Source organism: Mytilus edulis, chromosome 5, assembly GCF_963676685.1.
Source record: "Mytilus edulis chromosome 5, xbMytEdul2.2, whole genome shotgun sequence".
NCBI classification, from domain to species: domain Eukaryota; kingdom Metazoa; phylum Mollusca; class Bivalvia; order Mytilida; family Mytilidae; genus Mytilus; species Mytilus edulis.
The window spans coordinates 95,391,194-95,417,890 of NC_092348.1; the positions used below are offsets into that span (position 1 = coordinate 95,391,194).

The window sequence follows — 26,697 nt, forward strand, 5'->3', positions numbered from 1 at the left end:
AATGAGGATCAGATAGTGATCGTGTCTGCATTGATTCAACTTAAAACTATTGTCTAATCGGTTGTCAGGTGGAATTTTTAAAATTTTATAAACATTTAAAAAAAAAATTATTAAATATTTCGTGGAAGGGCAGACTAGATTTTTCTTAGTGGTTGAAGACTATAAACCTTAGTTATCACACAGAAAAAATGATTTTTTCGAAGATATGCATTTTCATCATCCAACTTGAAAGACTGTCGTCAAGTACTTTTAGTAAAAAAATAGCTATTCGATATCTGCAATAAGTATGCTACAAACATTTATATTTCCAATTATGTTTTATGGATTAGAAATTTTACTGCCTACTGGAAAAAATATAGATTTAATATCAAAACAGTATAAAAGAATAATAAAGCAGATCCTCTCTTTACCCGTCAATGTAGCTGACCCAGCAATTTACGTAATATCTGGCTTGCTACCTGCTGAAGCAGTCATACACAAAAAGGCACTCATCTTATTCGGAAGTATATGTAGAGCTGGATGCACCTCCACTGAATGGAAAATCGCTGAAAGACAATTAGGAATTAAATGCATTAAAAGCAACAGTTGGTTTATTGCTATCAAAGCTGTATTTTTGAAATATGAAATTGGTGATCCATACATGTGTCTATTTGATACGACTATGTCCAAAATGCAATGGAAGAATTTGGTGAAACAGAAAGTCAATATTTATTGGTCAAATCGAATTAAACAAGAAATTTCATTGTTTTCATCTCTAGAACATCTTGGAGAAATTTTTACTATTGGAAAATGTCACCCAATAGCAAAAACTATATCAGTCAATATAAGAGACATATCTAGAATACCAGTCCGACTTAAAATCTTAACTGGAACCTACATTCTTCAGACAAAAAGGGCTGTGTTCAATAAAGCTATACCAGATGGTACCTGTATGATGTGCAAAAAGAACGAAGAAACTATGAATCATTTCCTGTTGATTTGTGAAGAACTAGAATGCATACGAAAACCACTTATGTTAGAAATAATAAACATTAGCAGTATGATTTTTGCCAAACATAAAGTAGATGCTGCAATTCATATAACAACAGTAATAGTCAACCCATATTTTTATTGCACACAGTTGAATTCACAAGCTCTTATATCAGACATTGATACTCAACTAGAACCATTATGCAGAAGCTTGTGCTATAAATTACATGCTAGAAGATATCAGTTGCTGGACATTTCAAAGAAGTCAAAAACTGTTAAATAACATATTCCTTGTTGAGGACTGATCGCATCTTGGTACTTCCCCGTTTCCCTAAAAAAAAAATATTTTCATGCTTATGGATAACTTTTTTTTTTTTTTTTTTTTTTTTTTCAGATAGTATAAATTATTTCATCTAGAGCGATAAATTATTTTTTAAATAGTATAAATTATCACAATTATTTTTTTTTTTCTTTAATAAGTTAGTAATCATTTTAACTTTTTCAAAATCCTTGTGATACTCAATTCATAGCAGATAAGTGAAAGTGTGCTTAGAGGACATTTAGACTTAAAAAGCAGATGAAGCTATCTTTTTTTTTTTTTTTTGTGTGTGTGTAAATAAACCTTGACAATTTGTTTTATTGGTGGAGGATTGTGATATAATTGTAAATAATTCAATAGTGTGACCGTTTTCGTTTTTTTTTTATATACTGGTGGATAGTTTTCCTACTCCTATTTTTGGAGGTGTGCCTAAATTGGCAGAAGATAGTGAATACAGATACAGATACAGAACACACCTTCTCTGTTTTTATGATTCATTAGATAGGTATTTCACTTGACCCATATATTTCATCTTTTAGTACTGTGATGTTTCTATGTTATAAATTCAACCTGTAGCTTTAATATATAAAAATATTAGAATCTGAATCGAGATGATGTATCAAATATTCTTGCTTTGTACGTTTTCAAGACAAAATATTCAACTCAAACACACCCTCACATAAAAAGGTGCACTCAATTTTCTCTTTTCGATGCAATTGTTACCCATTTTTTAGAATTTTTTCTCGAGTCACATAATGTAAGGACAGAAACGAAAATTACTGAACTAATAGATTAATATGTTCTCCGTCCGTGGTAAATTTTTTCAAAAAAATCGGAGGTTATGCATTTTCTACATCCAACTTGATAGATACCCATGTCGTTGACTTGATATCTAATTGTTCATCTTAACTATGTATTATAGATAAATTGAAACCTTATGCAAACTGTGTTTTTAGAATAGAACTCTTCGTAATTGTGTTTTATTCGGAAAAGCGAACGTTTCTTTTTGTCCCGTCTTTAAATTATTGCGGGTACTTTACTGAATATAAAAGATGGTGTTTTAAACTATTAAAAATGCATCCTTAATTAAAGAAGTCTTGTATCTTATTTATATTAGGAAAAGCAAACATTTGACCTTTATAATGATATTTTCTTTCTATTTTGAACTAATATAGTTTATTATGACGAAAAATAAGCTTTTTGACGTACATGTAGGACTGTTGCTTACTTAGTTGAAGGTTTTTTTTTCAATAAGTTTTTTACAAATTTATTATTATTTAATGTTAGTGTCGGTCTTTATATTCATATAGTATAACTTTATTATATTTAGGAGAGGACTATTAAAGTTGTTATAAATTGTGCCCGATCCTTTTTATTTTATGTTTCGATCTTGAATCTCTCTCCGTATATCTTTCACCCTCTTTTGTAAATAGAAATTTATAAATATGGAGTTTATAATAAATGTTCTCTGCATTTTGATTTACCTGGGAGAATTGGGGTCAATCAGAAAAAAAATGTCGAATTTTCAGTACAACTATGCTAATTTTGTTTTTATTATTTTAAGGAAAATTCAGTTTTAAGAGTTTAAATGAAAATAAAAAGTTTGTAAGATTTATGAGTCAACACATCAGTGATTAAAACGATTTAGATCTATTTTGATATATGATTAAAATATATCTAAGACCGAATTTTGGGTAATATATGTACGTATAGTGTCAGGGTAACCCATTTCAAATGATTTTTTCCTGTTTTTAATTGCCTTAAAATTTACAAAGCATGAAACATAACTATTTTAGAACGTTTATGATAATGCAAACGAATGAAAATAACTACAAATATATGTCATTGAAAGTGCATACAGTTAGCACAGGCTTTCGTGTTGTTTTTTTTTTTTTTTTACATTATACTGCAATGGTAAACTTCCAAGTTCCTCCCTTCATACAACTTCTTGAAGTATTTGGTTCAACTTCTAAGGCAAATAGTTAAAAAAAAAAAGAAAGCAACTTGATATGTCATTGGTGGAGCCGTAAAGAAATAAAAAGATGTTTTATGATTGCCAATGAGACAACTCTACGCCATTAAATTAACACCAAACGGCCTTCAACAATGAAAAAAAAACCATGCATACCGCATAGTAAGCTATAAAAGGCAAATACAAATGTAAACAATTCAAATAAGAAAAAGATCTGATTTAAAAAACTATACACGAATAACATATGATACACAGCAACATGCGACAAATATCACCGACTTAGTAACAAGCTCCTGACTTGGGACAGGCATGTTTATGATCATTATTATGACTACTGGCGAGATATCAGTCCTCGAATGTTTCGCCAATCAGAATCCAGTTCTTCTGAACTGAAACGTTGTCTGTGCAACAGTGCAACTGTGTACTTTAACTGACTCTTTAAGTTGCAACTCCTCCTCCTTTTCAAGGTGACCTCAAACGGTTTTGACCTGCTGTTCTGGTTTAAGTCCTTAATTTTGAATCCATACTGAATCATAGAAATAGATTTAAAATTGAACCGATCCAAACGATCCTTGTCAAGATTCTGTAATAAGTACAACAATTACAAATTAATAAATAATGTGACCATTTTTGCGTACTTTAAGGGTTGCTATGTTGAAGGGCATGCGTATTAACTTTATCCGTCGCTTTTTATGCAAAATGTTTGCAAATATGGTACTCGATGCTATTAGATATTGTTATATATTGTTATATATATAGTTATGCACTCGTCACATCCAAATTCGTTCTCACCATTCGTTATGAAAAACGACATTTAACTGTGTGTAAACTGAGTACTAGGACTATGGTAGAACTAATAGGGTCGCATTGTATACATTGTTTAGTCTCAGACATACGTTCTAGCCAGACCACAACACGTTTTACGATTTTTACGGACGGGTTCGGACATTTTAGATAAAATTGAGAATGGAAATGGGGAATGTGTCAAAGAGACAACAACCCGACCAAATAAAAAACAACAGCAGAGGGTCACCAACAGGTCTTCAATGTAGCGAGAAATTCCCGCACCCGGAGGCGTCCTTCAGCTGGCCCCTAAACAAATATATACTATTATCGGTCGTCCCACTGTCTATATATATCACTCTGTTCAGCTCTTAATATTATTCCGTATCATGTCTTTGTGACGTCAAATACGTTGACCCGGCCTTAATAACTTTGACCCGGACATATCAGCGACGTCATAATGTTTGAACCGACGTTAATAACTTTGACCCGAACTTATCAAGTCATCTTTTGTGTGCTGGTGAAACAAAGAAAACACTTCTGAAACACGCAAATATAGCCCGATAAATCGATTATCAGATTATCTGCATATTGATATTGTAAAATATCAGCTGCTTGACATAATATGAAGGCTTTTTGATCTCGTTCGCTACGCTCACTCGACAAAAAGCTTCATATTATGTCTCGCAGCTGATATTTTACGATATCAACATGCAGATAACCTGATAATCGGTACGTCCAGTGATAATGAACGCCATACTAACTTCCAAATTGTACACAAGAAACTAAAATTAAAATAATACAAGACTAACAAAGGCCAGAGGCTCCTGACTTGGGACAGGCGCAAAAATGCGGCGGGGTTAAACATGTTTGTAAGATCTCAACCCTCCCCCTATACCTCTAACCAATGTAGAAAAGTAAACGCATAACAATACGCACATTAAAATTCAGTTCAAGAGAAGTCCGAGTCTGATGCCAGAAAATGTAACCAAAGAAAATAAACAAAATGACAATAATACATAAATAACAACAGACTACTAGCAGTTAACTGACATGCCAGCTCCAGACTTCAATTAAACTGACTGAAAGATTATGATTTCATCATATGAACATCATCATACGTTTTTTGATTGAGTTAAGTCTGCCAATTGATATTTTATCGTATGTTTTTCTATGTTGTGATGTTATGCTATTGTTTCGGAAAAAGGGAGAAGGTTTGGATCCATTAAAACGTTTAATCCCGCTGCAAATGTTTGCACCTGTCCTAAGTCAGGAATCTGATGTACAGTAGTTGTCGTTTGTTTATGTAATATATACGTGTTTCTCGTTTCTCGTTTTGTTTATATAGATTAGACCGTTGGTTTTCCCGTTTGAATGGTTTTATACTAGTAATTTTGGGGCCCTTTATAGCTTGTTGTTCGGTGTGAGCCAAGGCTCCGTGTTGAAGGCCGTACTTTAACCTATAATGGTTTACTTTTTTAAATTGTTATTTGGATGGAGAGTTGTCTCATTGGCACTCACACCACATCTGCCTTTATCTATCAGGCACAATCCTTCCCGTTAGGGGTTTAGTATCATACAATCATAACATATATGAGAAGAACATAACCCGTGTCATGCCAACAACTGTTTTTAGAATAAATGTGTTTAGTTCCGATGCAAAGACCTTATCGGTGACTCAATATTAACGCCAAAATATGCAATCTTTAATGACTTGACAACAGTATCGTAATTATATCCCTTCTTAATATAAGTCTATTCAAAGGTTTTGTAAGTTTCTGAGGTGAATACTGACACCTTTGTGCTTTATAAAGAATATTTCCATAAAAAAATGGATGTGAAATACCTGAACGTATTAGAAGTCTGCATGTTGAGCTATATTTACGAATGATGTCTTTATACCGATGATAAAATTTAGTAAATGTTTTGACTAGTTTGTGATATCGAAAACCCTGGTGTAATAATTTTTCAGTAATACATAAATTTCTCTCGTTAAAATCTAAAACATTGTTACATACACGAGCGAATCGTACAAGTTGAGATATATAAACACCGTAAGATGGTGACAAGGGAACGTCACCATCTAAAAACGGATAATTAACGATAGGAAATGAAAAATCATCCCTTTTATCATAAATTTTAGTATTCAGCTTTCCATTAGTGATAAAGATATCAAGATCGAGAAAAGGGCAGTGGTCATTGTTAGTATTAGCTTTATTTAAAGTAAGTTCAACAGGATAAATTTCATTAATATACATACTGAAGTCGTCATTATTGAGAGCCAAAATATCATCCAAATATCTAAAAGTATTATTAAATTTGTTTATCAGATGTTGTTTCTATGGGTCTTTGCTTATTTTTGTCCAAAATTGTAACTCATAACAATACAAAAACAGGTCCGCAATAAGTGGTGCACAGTTAGTCCCCATTGGAATTCCGATAATCTGACGATATACGGAATCCCCAAAGCGAACAAAAATGTTTTTCAGTAAAAATTCAAGGGCATATATAGTATCAAAGCATGTCCAATTAACATAGTTTTTTTGTTTATTGCTACTAAAAAATGACCTAAAAGAGTTTGAACATATATATTCACATTCTGATTTTTTTAATGCCCATTTAATTAGGTGTGTGAATTTTTTCTTAATGAGAATGTGAGGCAATATGGTATAAAAAATCAAAACTTTGAACAGATTCAAAATCACCAATATAAGCATGCAATTTATCAAGTACTTCTAACGAGTTCTTGACACTCCAAAAGTAATTTATTCCACTATTTTCGAAGGCTTCATTTGAACAATTCATTATCAGGTTTTTAATTGTACCAAGTGTGCTGGTAAGAAGAATAGACAATTTAGTAGTTGAACAATGGCTTGAAGACGAAATAAATCTATATTTGTAAGGGGTTTTGTGTAGCTTCGGAAGCCAATACATAGTTGGGACTTTCATTGTATTTGGCTCTGCTTGTAAAGCGGTGGCTAAAAGTTTATGTTTGTTACAGATTTCGTTTTCTGAAAATGGAGTCAGTTGGAATGTTGGTGAATTGGTGATTTCCTTTTTCAGAACCTCAATGTAAAATTTACGTCAAACAATAATAATATTATTAGCAGCTTTATCGGCCGGGACAAAAACAAATTCCTTGGCTAGTTCTTTTAGTTTATGTTTGATACGAGAAATAGGTTTATTGTGGTTATTGTTTATAGTAAAATGTTCTTTAAAATGTTGAATACGTATATCAACTATCTTCATTACTGAATTAAAAAAAGAGTCCACAGATTTTTTGTCAGCTTTTTCCCGTTTTATCCATTTCATACAGTAAGTATGGAGTGAGTCGTGGATGATATTACGACACTCATTCCAATTAATAATTGACGGGGGACTATATTTAGGTCCTTTACTGAGGAATGATTTTAACTCTCGGTCTTGAACGATGTTAAGATCTACTGTTATAACATGGGAAATTGGTCCATAAATATATTCGGAATTACTGCAATTACATGAAGTGGGTGTATTTTCACTGATATTAACATCTTTACACAATTGACTATAATTAAACACAAATTTCCGGGTAGATTTCTTGTAAATATAACAAATAAGAGGTAGCTCAGTATTGTCAAAATATCCAGGAATTTGTTCTTTAACAGAATGGTCGTTAAATATACCGGCAATATTTACAAAATCAAAGCCTTTATTGACATACTTAATTTTAATAAAATGTTTTTTATGATCTTCAGGGCGATAAATTTTGGAAAATAATTTAGAATAACAATATGTCATAATAATTTGAACAATTTCATACTTTAATAGGACTGCTATATGAAATTGTTTTGCAATCCTCCAAAATTTTATTTAACTTATTAACCGGTAACGAACAGAGTTTTGTTAACAGATAATGTCTGCCTTTGTTTTTTGAAATAGAAATTAGGTCCGAAATATTGGTATGATTGGCCCGAAATTTTCTTTGATTGCGATTTGTTCTACGACCGTGAGAACGTTTTTTACGAACAGTTTTAGAAACTATATCCAAAATGTTAACGGAATTGGTTCTAGATATATTACCAATTCCCATGATATTATCATTTAGACCGAGAGGGTAAACTGTCTGTAATTTTTTAATCCAATTTAATTCAATTATTTTCCGTGATCGTACTTTGAATGCGATTCACAAGGCTGCTTATTTACTACTTCTAAAGGTTGAACTGCTAAATATTTAAAAGGATGGTTGTGCTTCTTAAGGTGTTGGTAAATGATACTTTTGAATTTATTGGGTCTTTTAAAACGATACAGATGTTCTTGAGTGCGTTTAGATAAATATCGTCCAGTTTCTCCTACGTACTGAATACCACACCCCGGTTTGTTTCATGTGAGTAAATAAATAATACTGTTTGTTTTTCAAGTTATATCAGTTTCAAAATTTAAAGAAAATGTGCGACCATTTTTGGTTTGAATGAAGCTTTAGGCCATCGGAGTTTAAGAAAAATGTTATTAACAAAATTAACCCGGTCACATACAAAATGTATAGTCCGTTGCCTATTCCAATTATGGAACCTCATAAGTGGGGGTCTTCTTAGTCTTCTGTTATTTTTGAATGAGTGTCTTTGTCAATTTGAGAACTTTGGCGTTGATGGCAGATTTTCTCTTTTTATATATTTTCCTGACTCGAATTGATGCGATAAAACAGGTTACTAGCAGATGAACAATAACCAAGCAAATTTATAACTCTTAGTGGAAATGAAATAAACACGAATCGGTCCGTGTAAAGTCATTGATCCTTCGTTAATGCAAAAACGTAATTTATTTCACTTGTACAGTTATAAATTTAACACCGTCGTAAAATCTTTAAATATTTTTATATCGGTACTAAAATTTTGTTTTAGCAAATTAAAAAATTAAAACATAACAAAATATAGATGTATATTGATTGATACGTATACCTGAGAGCAGTATATATATGTTCCTGCTTGTACTTTACTGTTTTCAGTAACTGCGATTTCTATTATATCGGTGTTTTGTGGGTTTTTTTATGCTTCACACTGATCTATTGAGTTAAGCCAAATGCAAATGATTGTTAAAGTATGTTCTTGTGTTATGCTGAAGCAACACTGTATTGATATTTCACGTATAATTGTGCCTGTCCCAAGTCGGGATCCTGTAATTCAGTGGTTGTCATTGTTCAGTCATGATGAGCAAGAACACCAGTTCTCTCGTTTGAATTGTATCACATTATTCATGTCAGTTCTTTTACAACCGACTATACAGTGTATGTTGAATATCGTATAATGACCTATTATTGCTTACTAGTATATCCATGTCGAGTGGATAGATGAACTTGGTAGGATAGTTGTCTCTTTAGCCATCATACCACATCAGCCTTTTACACCTTATAAATTCCGTGCGTCTGAAAGCTCTTTTCTGGATTTAAATCCATCAGGAACGCTGAAACCTTACTATTCGAAAGCAAATAAGATGAAACGTATGGTGCCATATGAGCGAAAGGACCCAAACAGTATAACCAAATTCATCTAGCCTAAGGTGAAATTTGTCTGGGGGAGTTGAAACAATAGTTTTTGTCCATTCATTTTGGATGCGTTTTGTTATTTGATTTTGCCATGTGATAATAGACTATCCGAATTGATTTTCCTCTGAGTTCAGTATTTTTGTGATTTTACTTTCTGTAAAATTTCTTCGTTTATAAACGTGGAATTTACAATGCATATTTGTTATAAAAGACTTTCAGTATACCATATATACAGCACTGACGTCTGATTCCAATTGGATCTAACAGTCCATTACGACAGTATCGATCCAGTGTTAATAAATGAAATAAACATTGTATAGTTTTTTGTCAATTCTAGTCGTCAAGGAGCAACAGACATGTACCAGATGTGGCAGGCCAAATGAAGACTGATTTTTTTTCATTTTTAGAATAACATGAAAACTACAAAAATAATCAGAGAAATTCCTCAGGCCGTCAATTTTCTCGTGTGAATTGTTTTAAATTAGTCATTTTGAGGCCTTTTATAGCCGACTGTAAGGTATTGGGTTTTCTCATTGTTGAAGGTAATAAGATGTCCTATATAGTTGTAAACAACTGTTTTGTCATTTGGTCTCTGGTGGAACGTTTCTCATTGACAATCATATCATATTTTCATTTATTAAGATGGTAAGTAGGACATATTGAAGCAAACTTCGCACCACATACTTCATTTCATTTAGGGTTTTAAGGCTACAAAGTAGTAAATTTTAGAGTAACTAGACGACACCCATAAACTAGTGGGAATACGGATGGGATATGATTATTTCCAAAAATGTTCATTGTCGGCTGGTAAAGTACGTATTACAAATAACACTGTGCATGCATGCTGACTATTGAAATCTGGTGGTGAAGCGACACACACATACAGGTATATACGTTATGTGTTCGGATAATTGTAAAAAAAAAATGCTTTAAGCTATCTTATTTGGAGCTTTTTGTGAAACGAAATTAAACGAATCTAAATAAACTTATAAAAAAAACATACATTCCTATGTGATCAAATATTAGAAGAGCCTCTTTTAGACAGAACAAGTGAAATTTCAATTGACAATCAACAATTAAATATGATATAATAAATAAATTCTATTTATTCTGGCATACATTTGCTACGCATACAAATTCTTCCAACAACATTCAAAATCCAAAGCATCTATATATGGCAATGTTACAATGCTGATCTGATATGTGAAATACCCTAGCATACATGTTTCTTTTTTTTCTTTCAACTAAAATGTAATTATTAGGTGATCCTATGCTTTTTTTTTTAAAAGAAACTACTATGACGATTCGTGATGTTTTTCGTGCATAATCATTTGCACGTTCTCTTCTGTTTTATTGAATATATTATCTTCATCAGAATCCACCATAATTTTTAGTTTTTGTTCTTTTGCTGGGAAGTCTTCTGTGTCATATCTGCTGGACAGAAGGAATTCCATTATTTTATTCATCGAAGCGTTCGCAGCAAATATATACTCGTACAATAATCCAGCAACAACACCTCCCAGAATAGGACCAATCCAGTACACCTAGTTAAATATAAAACAATAATAAAGGTACACCAATTCAAAGTTTCCTCTCTGTAGTGGTTTGATCACAATCCTTATGGAATCAACCCCAAAAGGTGACTGATGTACAAAATGTATATAAATATGGTAACATTGGTCTTTTTCTTGTCAGTAGTAAAACACGTTCATCAGTTTGACTATGCAGGGTTTATAAATTCGCAGCTACATGCGGTCAGCATGGACGTGAAATCCACTGCCTGGTTTCGAGATAGTACCATGCTCTCTGCATGATTGTGGGATCCGTAAGTGGCCCGATTGACGGTAAAATGTCTGTCCCTGTATTTTCCAGAATTCATACATTGTTTAGCCCCTAATCCCCCCGACGGTCCTCATTCTTATCGTCCCATAAATTATGCATGAAATAATTGCTATAAACGCTGAGGAAGCACCAATCAATCAATAGATCAATATTTTCCGCGTCCTTGTGACTCCTCTTACAATCCTTTATAAACTAAATATATTTCTCGCTACATTGAAGACCTGTTGGTGACCCTCTGCTGTTGTTTTTTATTTGGTCGGGTTGTTGTCTCTTTGACACATTCCCCATTTCCATTCTCAATTTTAAGATATCTGATAAACTTTATGATATAAGTTATATGGTTCACCTCGGCCTCCAGCCTCACCCACTATGGATTTTACTAACCCTCTATGGATCCGTAGGGGGGTCACTGAGTAGTTAACCGTATAACTAATTTATCGGACGCTGGACTTTTTCTGCGGCGTTTTGTTGAAAAGTAAACAATGAAACACAACAACATTAACCATTAACGCGTCATGAACCCCATATGAAACTTACTAACCCCATACGGTCTCATAGGGGGTCACCACGTGACGGCATTTAATCAATCACAACGTGATAATAGATATCTGATATTATATATGAGATATCTTATAACGTATGTAGGATGTCTTATATAAAGAAAATTTATAAATTATCTTATAAACTAATCTCATATACTATACAAGATGTCTTATACATGTAATTTTCTTTATCAGATATCTTAGAAACTTTAGAAGATATTTTATAGTGTAAATTAAGCATAAATGTATTAAAATATAAGATATCTTATACGAGATATCTTGAAATAATAATTAATAGTAAAACAGATTCCCATATTGACAGGTTGTTTGGATATAACCAAAGCTACACATTTCTTTTGTCAGTTTTCATCCTTTATAAACAGGATACACGTTGTGTATCTTATAAAATCATATGAATTCCTTATATAAGAAGTGACTTTCATTGGCTTTACAAATACCTTTTAAAGCAAAGTAAAATCGTGAAACTGCTCAAAACATACGTTTCAATGCATTTATTTACATTTAAGGAGTGCTTTTATTTGTATATTTGTTTACATCAAAAACCAATTTCCACCAACAGTAAATTTATGCAATTTGCACCTGAATGATGTAGTATTTGGGAATTAAATGTAATAACTTATCACTTAAAAGGCGTTATTAGTGACTTTGCTTCCGTCTGAGAAATCAATTAAATATGATGCATACATGCATTTAATGACAGAAAAAGATTATGAAATAGCTAAAGTCAGTGATGCATGAAAGTGTTCATATAATGTTTTATAAAAAGTTGCTAATCAAATGTATAAGTCAGACGTGACATACATCTAGTAATAACTCATCTAGAATGATCAAAAGTATAATAAGCTCGTAATTTATAGAGTTCATATTATTTTTTATATTGTTTTAAATCTACTGCGTAGTTTAAAGAATATGTATGTGACGTCATTGTACAACCTTTTTTATTAGTACAAATGTTACATGCCTGAAATAGTTGTGGCTGTCTTGTTAGGTATTTGCGAAACATATCCTGTTCTTGTTGGTTATAACCACAGAGCAGTTAGCAGATTATATATTTTTTTTTATCAATGTTTAAAAAAATATTTTTTCAGCATTTTCTGTCTATTTGTGTTACTTTAATTGAAGTATTTGACGATGACATCAATATTTCTTAGTTTTCTTTTAATGTGCAGTTTACTTTCCATATCCGTATACTGAAAAATCCTAACTTCTTCAAATGCGAAATTTTCCTACAAATGAACAACGATTGTACAGACATGAAACCTTCTTGAAATTTACAATGGCCGTGAATGAAAAAGCGATTTTGACATTTAAGTTACAGTCCATACGAAGTAATTTTATTTGAAATTGAGGGAAATTTAAACAATCATTTGATTTGTACAAAAACCGGGGGGAAACGTATACGACAAATTGTATATTATTTACCCAGTGATTTTCCCAGTTGTTCATGGCAACAGCTGGTCCAAAACTTCTCGCAGAGTTCATACTCGAACCAGTCAATGGTATCTAAAATAAAAACAAATAAATATATAATTAGTATTATGCATTTGATGTCTACAATAGTATGCAACTAGTACACATTTTTGTTTAGGAGTCAGCTTAAGCCCACCTCCGGGTGCGATATTTTCATGCTGTGTAGAAGACCCATTGGTTGATTTTGGGCTGTTTTCTGCTCTTTGGTAGAGTGTTGTCTCGTTGACATATTTCTCGTTTCCATTCTCAATTTTAGGATTAAATATGCGGTTGTTAAAAGAGACGGGACTATAGAATTTACTTGACTTATCCGAGTATTAGAATCAACCGAGTTCGACTTCTCAAAGGTTAATACATATGCATTGATCCAACGGGAATTTTACTGGGACCTAAACTCATCCGAGTTTTCGACACAACCGAGTTCCAGACAACGAAGTACGACTGTATATGAAATATTTTTTTTCTAAATCATGTTTATGATTTTTGCATTCCACCACGTGTCAGCGAGTCATAAATTCAATTTCTGTACATAACATTACTTCAAAGTAAACACTCTTATGATGGTCAGAGTGATACTTGTAGACAACGCTATACAGCAATGTAAACAATAAGGTTTGAACATTATACTCAAGATGAACGGTAAACATGACTGTAGATTTAAATAATCTTTTACAAACATAGATAATATGTTACCCAACTGACCAGTGACATAATCGTTATAAAGTGTATACAGTTTTTATTGGTGATATATTCTGAACTTTAATATAAATATGATTTTGACTTTTTGTATATTTTCTGACTCTGATGATAAAAAATATCTAAAGTTTTATAACCGAAACTAAACATATGTAGTAAAAACAATCTTTTATAGCAATTACAACACATTTGATCAACAGTTAGCGCTGAAAGGCGACAATTTGTTTCATATTTATTCCGGGCACAATTTACGCATTGGATAAAAATATTTTTATGATTGAATGAATAAAAAAATATATTAAATTGCATTTTTTTATGTTTTATCAGGCTTTTTCACTGACATCAAAGTCCTAGCCGGTGGAAAAAGCTTCCTTTCTTACAAATCACTGCCATTTTAGGAGATGTCACAAAATGTTAAGGAATTTAAAATAGAAAAAAATGACAAGGATTTGTTTATATGAGGAAATCCACATACATTTATATATGTGTGTAATATTACTTTTAATCCCTTGTGGGCCAGATTTGGTTAATAAAATACTGGATTTTATTTGATCATTTCACATAAAAATAACGGCAGATATATACATATAAGTAAATAAATATGTATAGCTGCTATTAAAACTTGTGATTTGGGTTAAATCGTCAGTTTTTAGTGCTTTTTTCTTGGTTAACCTTCGATTTTATAAACGCCCAACTTTAAAAGGTAAGAAAGACATAATGTTTTAGACAATCAAAAGGACCTACAATGAACGAGACAATGAATAGCAAATATATATCGTCTCTCCGGTCAACTTTTAGTCAATGGGATTTGTCAAAAATGAGCAAATAATAAATTGGATTTCTTCGTCTTGCAAATCAAGCCTGATATTTCATAATACTGTGAGCACCTTTTATATTTGTTTGTAAGATTTTTAATTTGCTTTGGCGGAATTAGGGGGGGGGGGGGGGGGGGTCATGGTAGCCGGGTTCTTTTGCAGGAGATTTTGTTCATTATTTATGGAATTACTGAAGCATGAGTGGAGCAGACCCCTCTTTGGCAGTCAGTCCCCCCCCCCCCCCCTCTTTAGAAAGTTTCGTAATTCGCTACTGACTTCAATGGTGAGAAAATAAATATCATCAATGATACCCTTGATTTTCGAGACCCAATTGACATACCACCAGTGGGGGGTTCTTATTAACTAAAGACCTGTAATACAATGATGGGGGTCGTCGAATAGAAACCATCAACAATGAGTGGAGTGAGACTGTATGTACCAATAGATAGTTCAGATCTCAAATACAATTGACAACCACCAGTTGAGGGTTCTAATTCACTAAAAATTGGTAATACAATGATGGGGGTCGTCGAATAACACCCTTAACAATGAGTGAGACTGTATGTACCAATAGATAGTGCAGATCTCATATACAATTGATATACCACCAGTAGGGGTTCTTATTAACTAAAGACCTGTACTACAATGATGGGGGTCGTCGAAAAGAAACCCTCAACAATGAGTGAGACTGTATGTACAAATAGATAGTGCAGATCTTAAATACAATTGACATACCACCAGTAGGGGTTCTTATTAACTTAAGACCTGTACTACAATGATGGGGGTCGTCGAATAAAAACCCTCAACAATGCATGAGTGAGACTGTATGTACAAATAGATAGTGCAGATCTTAAATACAATTGACATACCACCAGTTGGGGTTCTTATTAACTTAAGACCTGTCATTCAATGATGGGGGTCGTCGAATAAAGACCCTTGAGACACAGTACAGGAGGTATCCTTGATAACCCCGACACCATATTCTTGAGATAAAATATATACACTTGATAACAGATATACCCGTTTCTGTGGGTGAATGATAAGTACAATGTGTTTAAATCTATACACAATCATTCCATGATAACGCGTTTTAACGGTAATTCTGTTTATATAACATTAACATATAACACAGAAATTGAGAAAAAAGAAAACATGCATTCCATCTTCATTCTATTTGCATTATTTGGCAATTTATATGGTAATTTTGTATTTTTTCACTTACGACATTATTCTGCCAAATTTAAAAAAAAATAAAAAATAGACTTATATAACCCGATGTTTTTTATATTGCAAATCAATCTTTTTGATATTTTAAAGTGGGTCTTTTTACGTCGTGATGTTACATTCATTTTAGGGTGAAGTTTGGCACCTGTTAAAACGTGTAAACCCGCTGCATTTGTTTGCACCTGTCCTAACGACATCAACAATTGGCAACTACTAAAAACAGGTTCCTGACTCCTGACTTACTAAGTCAGGAACCTGTTTTTAGTAGTTGCCAATCGCTAATGTCGTTCATAAGTGTTTCTCGTTTCTCTTTTGTTTGATCAAAATTAAAGCATTGCTTTTCCTGTTTGAATGGTTCAAATCTCGTGATTTTAGGTTCCCTTTATAGCTTGCTGTTCGGTGAGCCAATGCTTCGTGTTGACGACCATGCTTTACCCTATTGATAATGGTTCACTTTTTACAAGCTGCATTGTGACTTGAACGGAGAGTTGTTTCTTTGACACTCATACCCATCTTGTGAGGCAATGCTTCGTGTTGACGACCGTGCTTTACCCTATTGATAATGGTTCACTTTTTACAAGCTGCATTGTGACTTGGATGGAGAGTTGTTTCTTTGACACTCATACCCATCTTGTGAGCCAATGCTTCGTGTTGACGACCGTGCTTTACCCTATTGATAATGGTTCACTTTTTACAAGCTGCATTGTGACTTGGATGGAGAGTTGTTTCTTTGACATTCATACCCATCTTGTGAGTCAAAGCTTCGTGTTGACGACCGTGCTTTACCCTATTGATAATGGTTCACTTTTTACAAGCTGCATTGTGACTTGGATTGAGAGTTGTCTCATTGACACTCATACAACAACTTCTTATATCTATTTACACTGCATAACATTATCCTTCGCATTCAAAGTGAATGACAATTTTCAGGTATCTTTAACTCCAATTTTCATAGTAAGTTTAATTTTTAAAAATCCCCTTGGTCAGTCCCATGTATAGATTGTTTAGGACATTGTAACCTTTAGGACTATCCTAAAACACCTATTTTTACCATTTTTATATCCTAACTTTAGGACCAAATTTAGGAAATATCTTATTTTAGGAGACTTTCTTTAACCTGATTTATGACTAAGACGTGTCCTAAGACCATCCTAACACATGTCCTAGTCCTAGGACACCTTCGTTGACACGGCCCCAGGATTAAATTTTTTACTTACGACAGACGCGCGTTTCGTCTACAAAAGACTCACCAGTAAGAAGTTTTGTATTTGGCTGTGAGCGTTCCTGGTGAGGCTTCGGACGCATTAAATTATCAAACGTGTTGTTTTCATTTTTTTGTGTGTATCTTATTAAAAAAAGCGAACGTTTCGACCTGTATAAAGATTTATTTTTTATTTTGAACTAATATAGTTTATTATGGTGAGGAATAAGCTTTTTGATGCAGGGATGTTGTTTATTTATTTGGGAAGTTGTGAACTTTCTTTTAGCTATAAGTATTTTACAAATAATATTATTTAATGTTGGTGTTGCGTGTTTATATTCATATATAATAACTTTATCATATGTAGGAGAGGAGTATCTAAGTTGTGATAAGTTTGTTTTTATCCTTTTCGTTATATGTAATTACAAATAAAATATTCTTAAATGAAAAATAAATAAATGACCTTAAGCAGCGTTTCAGCTGCTTCTGCTTTATATTTCTGTATTGGCAGCTGAAACGGTGCGTTCTTTATATATCTGTACTGAAATTCAATACAGATATATAAAGCAGAAGCAGCTGAAACGGTGCGTTTTGCGTGTTGTGATTTGGAATCGTTGACTAAAGTTTTACTTACAGCAAACAAATGACACATGGTTACAGAGAGCCCAATAGACAATGGTCCAGACCCTTTCAGATCGGTTCTCTTCCCATCACATGCCGCAAACACAGTGAAAACCAGGACAAACGTTATCATAAATTCCACACCAAACGCTCGTCCTGTCTCCATTTCCTTATTTAGTCCAGTAGTTCCAAGCGCACCCCAGCGCTGGTAAGGTGTCACGCCTTTTAATATGAGTGCTCCAAGAATTGCTCCGACACACTGAGCCGCAATGTAAAAAATAGCTTTGGCGAAACTTATTCGTCTGGTTATAAAAAATGCACTGGTTACAGCTGGGTTAATGTGTCCGCCACTAACATGAGCAATCCCCCATACTATGGTTCCAACACTTAGACCAAAACAAAATGCTATCTGAACGACTGGGTTATAGTTCGTCTTCTCCTCATCCCACGAGAGGCAAGAGCCACAGCCTACGAACACAAGCAGCAAAGTACCAATTAATTCAGCTACAACCGCTCTCCAGAAAAATACAGACTTCAAATCGTCAATACTGGTAGCCATTCTCAAAGTAATAAGTAAATTAGATCTACTCATTTAGATGTGTTTGAAGCATGTCCATCAAAGTGATCAGTGATGTATGGCTGTATCTGTAAAATATAACTATTTTATATTACGGTTAAGAGGAGCACTGATAGTATACCTGTACATATCAATTCTTCTATTTACCTACATTGTCGTCAGGTTGATAAACGAGGGCCTCTACCGATTAAACCAACAGCAACTTTCTGATTTAAAAATAAATATCAGATTTCGGACCTTACTACTGGACAGTGGTCGAATTTCTTAACAACATTTGAATCTGAATACTTTCTTTGGTTATGTTGTAATCCTTTATTTGTTTGTTGATATTTCTTACTTATTTATCAAACTTAACCCAAACATATTTAATCCACTTTTGTTTGCCACTTGACCGAGAATCTTTTAAGTTTACATATGCCAACAGATTAATTATTTTCTAATTTGGTGGTTTATTTCAAATTTGGATTTTAATTTCGGGTATATACATCCTGCACATAGAACCATCCCGAATGAAATAATCATACATATATTATGTAATATTAAGTAAATTAAAAATAAAATACGGATACGCATGAACCAAATACACAGAACTTTCCTACATTTTTAATATGAAAAGTCTATTGAAGAAGCTATCAAATAAATCGTGTGCACGTAAAGCAGTCCTTTTAACCCTTTCATAATATTTTTTTCTATGTCACTCAGATAATTCAAAGTACAATATACAGATAAAGAAGTAACCTATTCCTTATGAGAAAGGAGGAATAGTTTTTGTTATTTACTTAATCATAGCTAATATGATAAATTAAACATCGATATACTAAATAATGTTGATCCTAAAACTGAACCCAACAATACACTGTAGTGTAGAATAGATATCACACAGTGAAATTTCTTTTACTTTGTTTTGGTTATTCGAGTATGACATTTCCCAGTCTATATTGAATTTTCGTTATTTACGTTTTACTGTCATGTTCTGTTTATCTATAGGCCTTTTTAAAATTTGAAAAATCAACGACTGTCATCCAAACAAATCGCCAATTTGCTACGTCCCTCAGCAATTTCCCGTTCATTATTTTTCTTTTTGTCGTTCTTGATCTCAACCAATTTTTTATTTTATTTTATAAATCTTCGAATTACATCCCACATGCAGTTATAAATCTTTAATTTTCATATTCCACAATGCTATTTCTCCTTCGTTTTTACTTTGGTCATTCATATTTTTCATACAGCGGTAATAATGCATCTACACGCAAATTTATTGACGAACATTCTATTTTAAGAAGAACATTTTTAACATCTGTACACGGAAGCGATTTTCCGTTCGTCTTTCAAATAAATATGAAATTAGACGATGGACATGATAGTATGTCAGTCTACGAATTTTGATGTCAAATAACCAAAATAAGAATGGCTTAGTTGGATATAAAATAAAACATAAAAGCTGATGACCGATACTCCAAATATAACAATACTATTCTCTTAAAGCTGATGACCGATACTCCAAATATAACAATACTATTCTCTTAAAGTTTAAAGAAACTGTCATGTTGTTTTGTAAAAGGAAATGTCTTATTATAAAACTAAAATATGAAAACCGGCAAATGTTATTCTTTCAGAAGCAGATTGGAAGCTCGCGTATCTCGTATAGAAATACTGTTATAATTTTGCACCCCTAGTTTTGTTGCCAATCTAACCCTAAAATGATCGAGAAAGAATTGTGAACGTCTAATTTATTCAGCCCCGAAATGATGACTGAAGACAAGGGGAGGTCATATAATATGTGGATGTACTCTTATACATATATTTGTGGGGGTGTTCTTATGCAATATGTGGGGGTGTTCTTGTATAATACATATTAAATTTCATGCAGATTTTCTTAATATATAATATATATCAAATTCCGTGCACATTTAATTATATAAGATATTTTAAATTCCATACATATTTACTATACATATCATCAGTTCCTTGTTTTTGTCTTATATGTTAATCAAGAAGATAGGTTTGCTTAAGACACAACTATTAACCAAAGATCAAAGAAAAGGAATGCAAACAACTACAGGTCATCGCACGGCAAAACTAGTACCTTTTTGTAAAATATAGTGGTACCGAGATAACAAAAGATAAAACAATTCAAAAAATAAAACCAACGGCGTGATTACAGCTTAATATACAGACAAAAAAAAACGTAATAGCAGACTACAACCAACAAAACCATCGGACTACCTACCAGAAATAAGCACATTAGCCTCAACGAGACATTAGCAGATAAAGAGCGGGGTTTACAATTTTTGTGATCGTTCAACTACTCTAACCTAGGACAATACTGCAACAGTTTAAGATTAGAACAAAATCTAAAAATGGTCGAAAAGTGTTGAAATTATCAGATCAGTATATAAAGCAACAATTAAGCAAAAATGACAAAAGAAAAGAACCAACCCAAGCGTATTCGCAGTTACTAAAAGCTAAATTACGAAACCCATTTCTCTAAATAAATAAATAATTTAAGCATAGACTAAGATTTGTACAACGTGTGTGGTCCTGATTACATATGTTAAATTTGCTGCTTAACGTTAAGCACGTATTTTGAAATCATTTAATCATTCATAACAGATCATAACAACTAATTAATTATAGGGAATTTTCGGAATGGATTTGAAACCCGTTTTTCTGCTGAACATATAATTTGAATGATTAAAATATTCTACTGTTTATAGATATAGGAAGATGAGGTATGAGTGCCAATGAGACGACTCTCCATCCAAGTAACAATTTATAAAAGTACACTATTAATATGTTTTATCGCTTTGCATTTGATACTCATTAAAACAGCACTGACCATTTTGGGGATGTTTTGAGTATATAGAAAGCATGAAAGGTTAATTCATGTACTACTGGAATAATAAAATTACATGTTATGGTTTTTAAATACCGGTGAAGTGGTCAATTTTTGTTTTATAAGTAGTGACATTGTAAAAATAGTTAAAATAGTGATAACATTTTTTAATATTATATCATAGTTCTGTCTAGAAATAATATAACTTGCCTGGTGTGTGTAAGAAATTTTACTTTTGTCAAACAAATATCGACTTTAATATTATGACGAGCAATAAACCTCAAATAAATTACCTATATCACGTGACGTTTTATGACGAAGAACGTTTAGGGTTATTAATTTACATTCAGGATGGTTGTTTCCTTACTTATGTAACAGTAGGCTATACATGGTATTGCAAATTATTCAATCGTGAGACACCTTGTTGGGCGATGCGTGTATTTATCATTTAATTTCGGTAATTAACCGACTAAATGACCTGAAATAAGACATCTGGCTTTGTTTTATATATTTTACTTTTATTTATTTATTTATTTTTAAAATTATTTTAAAAAAAAAGTATCTGCATGGTAATCATATATTAAAAATCCATAGTAATTAAGCATCTTCTACTTCTTCCTTAATAATTACAAGCCTGTATGTGTTTTAATAAATAAAGTGATGAACTTGTTTTTATCTTATAGTTATAAAAAAATATATATAAAAAAAATGTAAAAATTGAAACTAAAAAAAATTGTAAATTTCATAAATAAATAAAAGTAATAAAAAAAAAAAATGAAATTAACTTAAAGCGACCTCATACAGGCATGCGCCGGAAAGTAATCCTCAAAAAGTTGATGGTATTCCGTAACTAAAGAAGAAGAACTTGAAATAGAAATAGTGGTATAAAAATACTTATTGCACTTGTTAATGAATGTACCAGTAATACTCCTAGAATCAAGTTGTATTTTTTTAGGGGGGAGGGGAGGGACGACATTCTAGAAATCGATAAATTATACAAATGCAATATTTTCTATAAGTTCAAATGAAATCAGCTCATTTCCAATATTTTTGTAAGTGTTGTGACAGAATGGGGAGTCATATTCTAAGTTCTACGCAGTACCTCAGATAGAGAAACTACACGAAAAGGTTTGCATGATAATCTTCTAAATACCGCTTAATTTTGTAGAAAATGAAGGTTAGTACAGGAAAAGGTAACATAGATACCGAACTCCAAGGCAAATTAAATAAGGAGAAAGGTCACAAAAACAGAAAAAATCAAACGCTATCAACCAACAGAAAGTGAAAAATACAGGCAATAGAAATATAGTTATTTTCTTTTCATAGCTGGTTTGATTGGGAAACATAAACTCAACTGTTTGCTTATTTTATCATCTTCTGCAGGGACGAAACAAAATGCACTTCTGAATCCAGTTAAGTTTTCAATTTTCTATTAAACCTACAATGCATTTGAATTTTATTTATCTAAGGCATGCTATGCCTTAGATCACTTCCAGATGCACAGGTTTGTCTGTACTCAGAGAAAATTTTGAGGTGAACATGCAACCATTTTAGCCATAGAATCCACATGAACCTTAATCACATCATCAAACTTTTAAAAATGAATCCGACCTTGGAAGTATTACACTTACTTACTTGTCAGTCCTCTCTTACCTTGAATCACAAACTCCCAACTTCATTTACCAAAATAGAAATAACGAAATCGTGTCGCACAATTTACTGTTCAACCCAAGTATATCCTAGACTAACCGGTTTCTCTCAATGTAACTCGATGTAAATTTGGTTCACTAAATTGACCATTCAACTGCCAGTTTAGCCACGACTTAATCAAAAAGTAATTGCGTCCAATCTTATAGTAATATACGGAAGCCGATAAGGGCCATTCAAAAAAAAATAATTATGTCGTAATTACGACATAGCATGTCGTAATTTCGACATAACATGTCGTTATTACGACATCGCTATGTCGTAATTTCGACTAACATGTCGTAATTACGACATCGCTATGTCGTAATTTCGACATAACATGTCGTTTTAACGACATCGCTATGTCGTTATTTCGACATATCATGTCGTAATAACGACATACCTATGTGGTTATAACGACATCGTAATAACGACATCGCTATATATAAAAGAATATGTTTTATGATTGCCAAGAGATTTAATGACATAGAAATTAACAACTATAGGTCATCATAATGCCCCCAATAATTAGAAAAGCCCTGCATAGTCAGCTTTAAAAGAGGAGGGAAAGATACCAGAGGGAGAGCCCCGAAATGTTGTGTGGCAGTGTTATTAATTAATTATTAGCTCCCTTGGTAAAACTCCAAATTTCATATTTAATGTATTTCATTGTTAAATAATTTTTATGAAGCTTAATAAGTATATATTTGTTAATTGCATAGCTTTTACTATTTGAATTCATTGGTTAAAGATTTCTATTTATATTGTAAAGTTTATTATTTGCATAGTCGCAAAATCTCTGGTTACCTTCTTTGGATACCTTCAGTGAGAAACTTAAGTATTTTATATCTTCAACATTGTACTTGTTAGATTTTATAAATATTTTGATATGAGCGTCACTATAAAAAAAAAAGAAAGATATGAGCGTCATTGATGAGCCTTATGTAGACGAAACGCGCGCCTGGCGTTCAAATTATAATCCTGGTACCTTTGATAACTATTATAGATCCCATCTCATGTTTATAAGGTACCAGCCGTGGAAGGTATGTACAGCCGGACAAGGTTGATATAAACTTCTATTTGTTGGAAGAATAATACGTGGAGTATAATAAGGACTGACTTTGCAAGCCAAGCATTTCATCTCTAAATGCGGCGTCGAAGAGGGTTTTTGACTTTTTTTCAAGTTTTTTTCGGTTTTTTATAATGTTGGTTGATTCTGGTTCTGTTTGTTTGTCACGGAAACTATGAGCGGAAACTATGAGCTGTCTTTGCGCACCCAAAAATCATGATACGTATACTCTGTGTCTTATTCTTCATGTAGCAATACATGTTGTTTACCTTTAGTTGTACTTTCTTCATGTCTATTTTTTTAAGTTGAGCTACTGTTTATAGGGGCCAACATGTAGGATATATTTTAATGTAAAGAAGTTTATTCACAAAACAATTTTCATACTTAATGAAAAGAAATCTTTTCTTGCTTTTCCTTTTGTTTTACCTGTTTGACGTGTTAAACAATGTTTTAAGTAAGATATAAGCCTCTCACAGTCCATTCTGTAAAATATTGAACAGGTCTTCGGCCTGCGGCCTCAGACCTGTCCAATATTTTACAGAATGGACTGTTATCGGCTTATATCCCTTACAGAAACCGGATCACTATACATAAGAGTTAAAACAGTTTTTCATAAATGCAACGTTGGACATCCGTTCTTTTTCATATAGCTTTCTTATTTTAATCGTCAAATATACTAGATATTACTTAGTATAGGATCAAGAGCTGTAAAAACATAATTTAAAACATATATTGAATTTATTTAAAAATTGGTTCGTGTTTTCTATCATTTTTATTTTGTTTTGCGGATGAAATTACGAAGATTCTGTTTTAAATCCTAGGGGTTGTAGGAACATCGTGCCCAATGTTTGAAAGTAGAAATAGAGCAATCAATACTTCAATTCACCCTTATTACAAGAAGCCATGTAGTTTGCGCTTATTTAAAGGGAGATGGAATGCTTGGCTTGTAATGTCAGTCCTCATAAAATTCCACGTATGATTCTTCCAACAAATAGAAGTTGATATCAACCTTGTCTGGCTGTACGGCCCTTCCTCGGCCGGTATCTTATTGAACTTAGATGAAAGCTATAAAATATATAGGTTTCTCACTGAAGGTATCCAAAGAAGGTAACCAAAGAATTTGCAACGATGCTTTTTCTTTGGTTTCATCTTCGGGGACTCGGACTTCTTTTGAACTGAATTTTAAATGTGCGTATTGTTATGCGTTTACTTTTCTACATTGGCTAGAGGTGTAGGGGGAGGGTTGAGATCTCATAAACATGTTTAACCCCGCCGCATATTTGCGCCTGTCCCAAGTCGGGAGCCTCTGGCCTTTGTTAGTCTTGTATTATTTTAATTTTAGTTTCTTGTGTTCAATTTGGTTATTAGTATGGCGTTCGTTATCACTGAATTAGTATTTAATTCGTTAGGGGGCAGCTGAAGGACGCCTCCGGGGGCGGGAATATCTCCCTACATTTAAAAAAAAAAAAAACCCTCGGTGACTTTCTGCTGTTGTAGTTTCTATGGTCGGATTGTTGTCTCTTTGACACATTCCCAATTTCCATTCTCAATTTTAAATATCAAACTTTACAATATAAATAAAAATCTTTAACCAATGAATTCAAAGAGCAAAAGCTATGGAATAAACAAATATAAACTTATTAAGATTCATGTAAAGTATTTAACAATGAAATACATTAAATATGAAATTTGGAGTTTTACCAAGGGAGCTAATAATTAATTAATAACACTGTCTGCCACACAGCATTTCGGGGACTCTCCCTCTGGTATCTTTCCTCCCTCTTTTATATCTGACTATGCAGGGGCTTTTCTAATTATTGGGGGTATTATGATGACCTATAGTTGTTAATTTCTGTGTCATTTAGTCTCTTGGCAATCATAATACATATTCTTTTATATATAGCTATGTCGTTATTACGACATAGCTATGACGTTATAACCACATAGTGATGTCGTTATTACGACATGATATGTCGAAATTACGACATAGCGATGTCGTAATAACGACATGTTATGTCGAAATTACGACATAGCGATGTCGTAATAATGACATGTTATGTCGAAATTACGACATGCTATGTCGTAATTACGACATAATTAATTTTTTTTGAATGGCCCTTATCGGCTTCCGTAGTAATATGTGTTAGAATTGTTATAAAGATTTAATATTGTTAATCAGCTAAGCGTACATGGTGATTAAGTAATCGTAAACAATTATAAGCTATAGTATCATTATTATAGTGAATACAATGAAAGTAGACTGGTCAGGGTTTTTTCATCCACCTTTACATTAAAAAGGCATCATGACACAGGATAACTTTTACCTACTTCACATTGAAAACATCTGAATGTAAAGTTAAATTAAATTAACAGTAAAGGTATTATACCTATATGATCTAATATTTTATGCCTGAGGGAGTTTGCACTTAGTTTTTTTCAATCGTTTCTCAATTTGTCAATATTATTGTATACAAAACTATGTTATAAAGTAAGTCGGTCATATTTGTTTTTCGTAAATTGTTTAGTTATAAATTAG

The 26,697-nt window shown here is 32.7% G+C and overlaps 1 protein-coding gene across 8 annotated transcripts in view; it reads right to left on the reverse strand.

Annotated features, from left to right (window-relative positions):
* Positions 1-26,697, reverse strand: part of LOC139524863 (aquaporin AQPAe.a-like) — a 43,720-nt gene that overhangs the window by 6,353 nt on the left and 10,670 nt on the right. Inside the window, exons 1-4 of one of the 8 annotated variants that reach the window (XM_071319982.1) lie at positions 23,060-23,192; positions 18,007-18,638; positions 13,389-13,469; positions 10,643-11,105 (exon numbers count right to left, since the gene is read on the reverse strand). In XM_071319982.1, coding sequence (XP_071176083.1) covers positions 10,857-11,105; positions 13,389-13,469; positions 18,007-18,585 — 909 coding nt within the window. In that variant the 5' untranslated portion in view covers positions 18,586-18,638; positions 23,060-23,192 and the 3' untranslated portion in view covers positions 10,643-10,856. Of the gene's footprint in view, positions 1-10,642; positions 11,106-13,388; positions 13,470-18,006; positions 18,639-18,907; positions 19,078-21,616; positions 21,686-23,041; positions 23,195-26,697 lie in introns of those variants that run through there. The other 7 variants (XM_071319983.1, XM_071319976.1, XM_071319977.1 and 4 more) reach the window with 7 other exon arrangements.